Source organism: Bufo bufo, chromosome 1 (assembly GCF_905171765.1).
Source record: "Bufo bufo chromosome 1, aBufBuf1.1, whole genome shotgun sequence".
NCBI lineage: Eukaryota > Metazoa > Chordata > Amphibia > Anura > Bufonidae > Bufo > Bufo bufo.
The window spans coordinates 646,316,966-646,327,847 of record NC_053389.1 but is presented as its reverse complement, the minus strand read 5'-3'; the positions used below and the strand labels follow the sequence as shown (position 1 = coordinate 646,327,847).

Below are 10,882 nucleotides of genomic sequence, written 5' to 3'. Positions count from 1 at the left end.
CGGATCTGTTTTGCAGCCCATAGACTTCTATTATGAGGTGAGGTGGAATTGGAAAAAAACACAATTCCGCCATAGTTTTATGGGGTTCGTTTTTATGATCTTCCCTATGCAGTAAAAGTGACCTGTGCACTTCATTCTTTGGTTGAGTAAGATTACAAAAATACATTTATATAGTTTTTCTTCTGTTTAAATACTTAAAGAATAAAAACTTTAGAAAAATAATTTTCTTTTCGTCGCCGTATTCTGACTGCCGTAACTTTTTTATATTTGCAACCATGGAGCTCATTTGTTGCAGAGAGATCTGTAGTTTTCATTGATACCATTTTGAGTTGTGTATCACCTTTTGATCACTTTTTTAGGGAGGTAAAGAAAAATGGCGAATCGGCCATTTTAATTTATTCTTACATTATGCTTTCACCGTATGGGATGATGACATTTATATTTCAATAATTCTGCCATTTTGGGACGCATCGGTGCATATGATTTTTTATTATATTATGGAGAAAGGTATGAGGGAAGATTTGACATTTCAAAAAAAATTTTTTTAAGCCCCCCCTCCTCCAGGGGGACTGACTTTGCAATCATTAGATTGTTTTACCCATACACTGTGGATTATGCATACCCTAAGGCAGGTATCAGCAATCTCTGACACTGAGCTGTTCTGAAACTACAACTCGCAGAATCCTCCTTTTACGTCTAAGGAAGTTACAAGAACAGCTGAGCAAGTGTGCAAGCTGAGAGTTGTAGTTTCACAGCAGCTGGAGTGCAGAAGGTTGCTGAAGGGGTACGCGGGAGTACCATAGCAGCCAGCAATCTTTCATTGCTGGTTGCTACTGCCTCTCGATATTCAGTTTTAATGCTGTTCTACAGGTACTAGACCTGAAGTCTTATCCGACCGCGGCACGGTCAGCACATTCACATCGTCATTGCGTCACCTGAGCCAGGAGCACCACATCCTCACAGTGGCGTGGAAGTAAGTATTTCTGTTTTTTATTTCACAGATTGTAAGCCCTCGCGGGCAGGGCCCCCTCCCCTTCTGTACCAGTTTTTGTAACTCGTCTTGTTCATTGCTCATTGTCTGTATTATGTATGTATACCCCTTTTCATATGTATGGCGCCATGGAATGAATGGCGCTTTAATAATAACTGGGGGCACCATAAGGGGGCATTTGTTTCTACTTAGGGCACTAGATAGAGGCATATTTACTACTGGGGCACACTGGGAGCTTTAATGCTACTGGAGGCATTATGGTTGGGTTTATAACTACTAAAGGGCACAGTTGTGGTCTTTAATACTACTAGGGGCACTTTTGTCGGCTTTATTACAGCTGGGGCACTATAGAGTTAGTACTACTGGGTGCTGTATACGCTGGCATTCTTGCTGCTGGAGGCATTATGGTGGGCTTTATTACTACTGGGGGACAATGGGAAACATGATTACTAGTATGAGCACTATGGGGCATTACTACTTCTGGGGCATAATTAGGTGGATTTATTATTGGGGGTCTCTATTACAATTAGGGGCACTCTGGGAGATGTTTGGTAGGGTTATGTAATTTTAAAAAAATTGTCATCCATTAAGGGTCCTAATGTAGTGTCATTTTGACAGGAAGATTAGAGCGGCATGCTGTGCTATTCTTTGTCAAATCTGAAGGAGCTGCTGTCAGAGACTTAGAATTCAGCGTATGACTGCTGCGTGTTTTGTTTTGTTAACATTTATCACAGTCTCTTTCTCGAAGTTAGTTTCCCTAAGGGGTACGTGGCATGAAACTGCATTACTGAAAATGTAGTATGTTATAATGCAGTACTGCCACCTGCAGGCCTACATAGGAACATACCTGTGATAGGCCTGGTGGCCTTTTACAGGTTCTGGCCCATCACCACCAAGGAACAGCTTCCTCGGTCTCAGCGCAGTGAAGCCACTCATGCCCCAGGAGCACGCACTTGGGAAAGCTACCTCACAGCATTATGTCAGTGTTATACAATACATTCCAGACCTCAGAGTTACATAGCATCATAAATCAATATAATGCTATGTGACCCCATCAGTGGTGGGAGGTCAGGATGCGTGCTCTCACTGACACTCTGCTAGTCTAATGCATGCTACTTGCTCGTGTGAAATGGGCCTTGAGGGGGATTATAACGTTTTAAGGGGGAATTTAACAGTATTATTACTTTTTAACCCCTGAATGACCACTCATTGTCTTTTGACGGTAGGTGGTGTAGGTCCTCAGTCTAGTAATGTTTTTTTGGTGTTGATGTGGCTGAGGAAAGTTAAAGGCTGTCAGGGCACTCCTGCACTAGGAGCCAGCTATTAGTAACAGCATGCAGGGGAGGACTGGGAACTTAAAGTATCCCTGGAAAAAATACTAAAAGTGGCCCCGTTTTGTAGTCAGGTCTAAACTGATGGAAGGCAGGGCCAGCAATACCATATTGTAACACATTATACCACCTCAACAGAGCCAAATACCACAGTACATCACAAAATACTGCCAACAGCACAAAATACATCCCCAAAAACTTCCACTGGCCGGGCATGAGGAGGGCCCAGGCGGCCCCCTGGGCATCAGCCCACCGGGAAATTTCCCTGTAAGGTCTATGGCCAATCCGCCCCTGACAGCATGTGTTCGTAGCACAGGCTCCTGCATCCATAGCGCAACATGATCAAAGGGGACACTTGTGATTGGGTGACCAGGTTTCTGAGTGACCCATTTAGAGACTGGGGAGCAATTGACAGTCAGCCCTGAGGTCCTATAAAGGCTCCCAAGGGCTGTCTGTGTAGTAAGCCTCCTGTTAGGGCACATTATTGTTGCCCTAAATGCAGCCCGTTTCATACTGACACAGTACATAATAGTGCATGCTAATACATTAAAGTCTGAATTAAACTTATAAAATAGCAATCCTATAATTGAATTTTTAAAAAAGAAAATGTTATAAATGATTTAATAAAAATGCACCCCCCCAAAAAAAACCTCCATTATTTAGTGTAAAATTTTATTTATCGTGCACACATTAAATAAAAAAATAGATATTAGGTTTCCACACTACTATTATAAGGAAGAATTTAGTTATTTTGTGAGAAAGATGAATTGCGTAAAAAAAAAATTGTAAAAAAAATCGTCTTTATCTATATTTCTCCAGCAAAAAGAAAAATGACACCATAATTTATAGGTACTTCTGAACATCTTTCCCAGATGAAAAAGCCCCATCTGTGAAAAAATAAAATAAAATGGCTGAAGAAAAAAAAAAAAGTTGCTGCACATTAAGGCCTTTTTAAGGCACCCTTAAATAGGCCTTAATGTGCAGCAAAAAAAAAATTTCTTCCCTGCATTTCAGCAGCCATTTTTTTTTTTCCACAGATGGAGCTTGGTATTATTTATTTTTAGCTGGCACTCAGGTGGCTGTACACAAGGGCACACAGGGGTTGCATTCTGGTCAGTTGTCACATCTGGTGGCTGTAAGGCCCCTTTCACACGGATGAGTATATATATGGTTATAAGGGAAAATAATAGCATTCTGAATACAGAATGCAAAGTAAAATAGTGATGGAGGGGTTAAAAAAAAATTAACTCACGAGTCCACTTGATCGCGTAGTTGCGGATCTCTGTCTTCTTCTGTAATGTTGAGCTGCCGGTTAAGGACCTGTGGCGACGTCACATCACATGATCCAATGACATGGTCCCTCACCATGGTGATGAACCATGTGATTGGAGCATGTGATGAGCACAGTGACGTCAAAGGTCCTATTACGGTGCACAGCAAAGAAGAAGACAGAAGAGAAGCCGGGCTGCGCGATCAAGTGGATTAAGGTGAGTTTAATTATTATTATTATTATTTTTTAACCCCTCCAGCCTTATTGTACTATGCATTCTGTATTAAGAAAGCTATTCATTTCCCTTATAACCATGTTATAAGGGAAAATAATACAATCTACAGAACACCTAACCCAAACATTAGGGTACCAAACATTAGATTTTTTTCACGCGCGTGCAAAACGCATTACAATGTTTTGCACTCGCGCGGTAAAATCGTGCATTTTCCCGCAACGCACCCGCATCTTATCCGGGCAAAAAACAGGACGCCCGTGTGAAAGAGGCCTAAATCCTGATTCTCCTTCCTCCTTGGACTCTCTAGTCTACCCTGGCTGCCTTGATGACTGTTGCTGCACCTAAGTAGGCCATTTTAACTAAAGATTATCATAGGATCCTTGCTTGGTGATCAAGGGTTTTACTTCCATGTCTCCTGTCTACTACATTGATGCTGTCCCTGTTCTTGACCTAGCCTTAGCCTTCTTCTCCTGTTTAGGGCTCATGCACACAGCCATTGCCCAGCTGTGCCCGCAATATACAAACAACGGCCATGTGCGCATCGCAACAATGACACGGTGCGCTGCTGAATGGAGCCAAGGATCAGATGCATGTACTACTTATTTGCAGTGCGGACCATTGGATGTGGATTGCAGACCACGTTCGAGTGAATGAATGGGTCAGCGCCCGTTCATTGTGGACCACAATTCGCGGTCCGCACACGTTCGAGTGTATGACCCCATAGTCTACGTACTTGTGTTTTTTTCTGGATTCTGACCTCAGCTCCATTCCTGACTTCGCTTCAGCTTTGGACCTTAGATACCCCTCCTAGGAAAAAGAGGCTACAATTTGCACGAGCTCACCAAAATTGGACTGTTGAACACTGGAAAAATGTTGCCTGGTCTGATGAGTCTCGATTTCTGTTGAGACATTCAAATGGTAGAGTCCAAATTTGGCATAAACAGAATGAGAACATGTATCCATCCTCTGATGGCTACTTCCAGCAGGATAATGCACCATGTCACAAAGCTCGAATCATTTCAAATTGGTTTCTTGAACATGACAATGAGTTCACTGTACTAAAATGGCCCCCACAGTCACCAGATCTCAACCCAATAGAGCATCTTTGGGATGTGGTGGAACGGGAGCTTCGTGCCCTGGATGTGCATCCCTCAAATCTCCATCAACTGCAAGATGCTATCCTATCAATATGGGCCAACATTTCTAAAGAATGCTATCAGCACTTTGTTGAATCAATGCCACGTAGAATTAAGGCAGTTCTGTAGGCAAAAGGGGGTCCAACACCGTATTAGTATGGTGTTCCTAATAATTCTTTAGGGGAGTGTATATCAGCAAATTTCACAGATTTTAATAAAACAATGGAAACAATATTAGAATAAATCTATTTATTTACTGCTTCAGGGTAATTACCGTGTGTAAGAATCTTAAACTAAAATTTATTAAACAAATATTCCAACATTTAAAATTATACATTTGCTTTTCTATTGTAATGCATTCGTACAAAATATCTGACTGTCATTATACAATTCTTTAAATTTTTATATAAATTATTATTTACATGTAATACTTTCAAGGAATAGAGTTGCAGCCACAAAGATCAATAACACAATGAATGGGAAAATACAAAACCCCATTGAGATAAAATCTATTTTCTTTCATTTACACATTGTAGTAAATGTAAGGTGCTTGACCCCTTCTTTAGTGTGTGGTGTGCATTGAATTGCTGTGAACATACTTGCAGGCCCCTAGAACAGTGGTGGAGGTAAAAGCAGCAGTACAGTTCATAAAGTCACTCAGTAAAAAGCAGTGGAGTTTAGATCAATGTTCACTAGAGATATAAAAGCTATAAAGAGAAGAAGTATGTAATTAGACAACTACCTACCACCTTCCCACTTAGTCCAGGTATTGGGTCACATATCCAGTAACAGGATACACAGAAGATCATAACATTGTTGGCAAGCCAATACATTTTGGAACTGCCCATAGACAGAGGATTCTTACTCCAATGCATCTAAAATGTGTCTAATATCTTACCCTTTTCTCCTACTGCAGGTTAGCAAGACAAAAGGACAGATGAAACAGTATAATATGGTAAATGAATACAGGATCTGACTACATATACAATTTGTAGTCTGTAGCCATGGAGACACAGTTCTGCATATGAAATGAGTATACAAATAGCTAGGATATATTTAATCAAGACTATTTGCAAAGTCGTTTTTTTCTTTTCTTCTAATAGATGCATTGAGAAAGTGATTGCAAAAGCATACACAGCTCTTAAGAGTGGAACAATTCAGTAACAAAGCAGGAAAGACATGGGGTTATCAAATGTGCTGCAGCCCGTCAGAAGCCACATGCTATTACTCTGCTGAGCCCTAGATATAATACAGGCTGACGTGCAGGCAACATTGGAAACCCATCCCATTTCTGGTTTGCCATGGGGAGAGGTTCTCAGAAAAGTAGAGTGATAAGGAATGTGTCACTGCTTAGTATATAAACAGTCACTGCCCGTTTGAACAGACTAAAATGTAAAATATATGGTATTTTTATGTCTTTTCACTAGATTTAATCATGCAACTATGAATTACGAAGGAATAAGTGAAGACTTTGGGGGAAAATGTCAGATCCCTTTTTCTAGACATAAGATGCCATACCTGGCACAGTTTGATTACTGCATTAGCCGCTAATGATGGATTATTTACAATCACATGAGACCAGTGACAGTCACTGCAGTCTCAATTTCATATATATTGCATATTTTATTTTCTGCATAGAAACATATTAACCCCAATCAATTCAAGCTTGCATGTAAATATCAGGAGATCATATACAACCAAATGCAAAGGTTGTCATAGGGTCTATAAGGTACTAAGAAGTAAAGTGTCGTAGGCATAAAAACTGATGCTAACATAGATCCGTCAACCATACTGTAAGCTGGACCAATATATATCCCTTTAATTCTGCTGTAACTAAGGCTTTGGCGCAGTATGCTCAGACAGTAGCTCCTACAGAATTGATGGGGTACAGGGATACAGTAGAAATACAATTAATCTTAAGGAGGATAAAAGATCCTCTTGAAACTGGAAATTCTGTTGAAATTATCAAAGTAAATCAAACTCTACATTTTCACATAGGAAAACAATTTACCAGTAGAAAAAAGCCACACAGAGTTACAAAGAAAGAGCAAATGACAACTTCTCACATTATACTGTGACTTTGGTTACTTTGTATAGTAATACATTATTTGGTATCTAGGCTAAGTGAAGGAGTGTGTATATATATATATATATATATATATATACATACATATATACACATATACACATATATATATACACACACACACACACACATATATAGTATAAACTAGGCTAACTGTAAACGTAGAAAACTCTGTAAACATGTTGGTTCTGAGTAACTGTGCAACATTGCAAAAAATAATGTGTACACACTCTGGGCTAATGGAAGTGGTCAGCATATTAATACATTTCTCACACCAAAAGCAAAGAATAGATTTCATCTTCAAAATTATGTCCAAAAACGAAACAAAGAATAAACAACAGAACCACAGGACAGCGATCTATACGACAACGTCCTATATCAGGAATCAGCAACCTCCGCCACTCCAGGTGTTGTGAAAGTACAACTCCCAGCATGCTCCATTCACTCCAGTGGGAGTCCCAAGACCAGCCGAGCAAGTTTGCATGCTGGGAGTGGTAGTTTCACAACAGCTGGAGTGCCGGAGGTTGCTGATCGCCGTCCTAAATGATAACAGTACAAAAGACGACTAGAATATTGCTGGATGCTGGGGCAGTGTCACTCTTTAAAGCCTTGTGGTGCTGAAGTACATTGTGATTAAGACCATTACACAGCCTGAAACAGAAGCAAGTCTAAATATGAGAAAAAGTAGAGATCGGTATAATCAGTTATGTGCATTGAAGCAATTTGATCTCACTCAGAATGATACATTAAGGCTAGTTTCACATCTGCATTTTTAAATTAAGCTTGCCGGATCTCACAGAGTCTGGCATAGCAGGATTCTGCCATTCACCACCAAACCCCATTGACGAAAATGGGATCTGATGGGGAACCGGATGGTTTCAGTTGGACAAAAACTGGCGCATGCAGTGTTTTTTTGTCTGGCCGAAAACCATCCGGATTCTATTATAGTCAACGGGTCTGGCAGTGAACGGTAGTATCTGGCTATGCCGTATACAGTGAAAACCGGCAAACTGTTCCTCTGCTGGATTTAAAAACACACATGTGAAAGTAGTCTAACATTTCAATTTTGAACCAAAATATCTGCATATTTTTCTGACACATATGACTGCTAAAAAACTGCTAATATTATGGAGAAAACACTTTGTGAAATGACATAGCAGCCCTTTAAGGCATTGGTATCAAAAGCATCAGACAGGCAGGTGCTGAGAAAGTATTGCCCCCTACAGAAAGACTGATGGAGTTCACCCATGCAGGACAGTATACGTTCAGCATGTGAAGTGCACAGAGATCACGTCTCATAGTGGTATTGTCAGCTCCCCTGACAAGCCTTTTTAAATAAATCATTCTATTCCATATAATAGCACAATTCTGGAGCATATTGTTTTTACAATGGCAATCCTCTATTAACCCTCCTAGAAATTTGTGACTACATTGGCAACTGGATGCAACTTTTCCATTGTCAAAAGGGCCACACCAGGTTGTCCAATTTCTAGGAGAAATAACAGAAGAATGGCATGGTGTAGAGCAGGCATGCTCAACCTGCAGCCCTCCAGCTGTTGCAAAACTACAACTCCCATCAATCCCTGACAGCCTACAGCTATCATCCTACAGAAGGGCATCGTGGGAGTTGTAGTTTTACAACAGCTGGAGGGACGCAGGTTCAGCATGCCTGGTGTAGAGTTATAAGAAAATATACTCCAGAATTTTTATCACATGGGGAATACGGATGTAGCCACTATTATTTATGCTGGCTTACAATGTTAACACAACAAAAACACTTTACAGTGATACAACATATCACCATAAAGTGACCGTCCTATCGTGCCTAGTCTCCAAATAACACTGGCTACATCTGTACACTATTTCACTAAGGGCTCTTTCACACTTGCGTTGTCCGGATCCGTCGTCCACTCCATTTGCCGGAAGTGCCCGCCGGATCCGTAACACCGCAAGTGAACTGAAAGCATTTGAAGACTGACCCGTCTTCAAAATGCGTTCAGTGTTATTATGGCAGCCAGGACGCTATTAAAGTCCTGGTTGCCATAGTAGTAGTGGGGAGCGGGGGAGCAGTATACTTACCGTCCGTGCGGCTCCCGGGGCGCTCCAGAATGACGTCAGAGCGCCCCATGCGCATGGATGACGTGATCCATGCGATCACGTCATCCATGCGCGTGGGGCGCCCTGACATCACTCTGAAGCGCCCCGGGAGCCGCACGGATGGTAAGTATACTGCTCCCCCGCTCCCCACTACACTTTACCATGGTAAACAGGACTTTAGCGTCCTGGCAGCCATGGTAACCATTCAGAAAAAGCTAAACGTCGGATCCGGTAATGCGCCGAAACGACGTTTAGCTTAAGGCTGGATCCGAATTAATGCCTTTCAATGGGCTTTAATTCCGGATCCGGCCTTGCGGCAAATGTTCAGGATTTTTGACCGGAGCAAAAAGCACAGCATGCTGCGGTATTTTCTCTGGCCAAAAAACGTTCCGTTCCGGAACTGAAGACATCCTGATGCATCCTGAACGGATTTCTCTCCATTCAGAATGCATTAGGATAATCCTGATCAGGATTTTTCCGGCATAGAGCCCCGACGACGGAACTCTATGCCGGAAAAAAACAACGCAAGTGTGAAAGAGCCCTAAATCAGACATGTCAGGAGAGGAGACAGGTCCTCTTTTTAAAAGACAACTCCACCTTAAGTGCTCATGAAACTGGCCATACAATCTCTTCTCCTCCCTGCACTCTGAGAACCACAGACCAGTGTCTATGGACCAACCTCGCCCACCCACTCCTGCAACTACACCCCCGTTACCTAAACTAAGAACCCTGAGAAATGCCATTAATGTGGCACAGGTAAGGATGAATGTTTTACCAAAAGTGTATTCACAGATTAACAAGGCCTACCGCTGTGTCAGAACCCCCCAACCCCCCTAAACCCTTCTTGTTGGTAAATGTCTGAGCCCACTGACAAATAGTAGACCACCACCACATGGATGGGCTATCACTGGTATATGTCTATTGAGAGTCATGTGGATTTTTTATTCATCGAAAAGAGGTAAAATACTGAGTGGTTTCAGGGGAGTTACACTTTGGTATGGAAATCATATACTCAAATTGTCTGAAAGCCTTCCTATGACAAAGGATGTGCCAGCTGTGTTAGGGTTTAGGGAGTATTTTCTTTCACTAGAAGGGGGACAAGCAAATAATACTTCACGATTATGCTCATTTCACAGCTTATAATTCAGTAGTTATAGTGACCAAGTAAGACTGACGTCTGGAGCGAGAGCTAACCACAAGATCTAAGAAATGCCAAGTTATGTGAAACGCTGGAGGAACTTGGAAAATGATCCTTGTGTGAGGCGTATGCACATACACTTCTCTGTATGGTTACAGAGGAATATCTTTCTGGTCATCTCCTTCTATAAATAGGAGAACTTCTGAACAAAATTGCAAAACACTATAGACGTTCCCTGGGGGAAAACACGAATCTCAGTGGTAAACGTAGCACATGTCCACTCTTCGTGCACTCTTCAGTCCACCCCATCGAAACCTTGAGCATTTTCTATTGCTATATGCAGCTTGTCCCATAGGTCCTCAAATGACTCATAAGGTGGCAAGTCCAGGCGGTTAAAACTAAAAAAAAATTTGAAAATACAATTTGGTTTACATAGCTATGCTGTCATATGAACATAAATATACAGTGCATTTGGAGGCCTTCAGACCCTTTCACTTTTTTCACATTTTATGTTGCAGCCTTGTGCTAAAATAAAGGAAAGATTCAAGCTTTTCCATGATTCTGCACTCAATACTCCATAATGACAAAGTGAAAACAG

General features: G+C 41.4%; 1 protein-coding gene across 2 annotated transcripts in view; it reads right to left on the bottom strand.

Annotated features, from left to right (window-relative positions):
- Positions 1-9,691: 9,691 nt before the first annotated feature.
- NEDD4 (NEDD4 E3 ubiquitin protein ligase) overlaps positions 9,692-10,882 on the bottom strand; it is a 205,323-nt gene continuing 204,132 nt past the window's right edge. For both annotated transcript variants that reach the window (XM_040413915.1, XM_040413913.1), the window contains one exon: positions 9,692-10,682. In XM_040413915.1, coding sequence (XP_040269849.1) covers positions 10,580-10,682 — 103 coding nt within the window. In that variant the 3' untranslated portion in view covers positions 9,692-10,579. The remainder of the gene's footprint in view (positions 10,683-10,882) is intronic.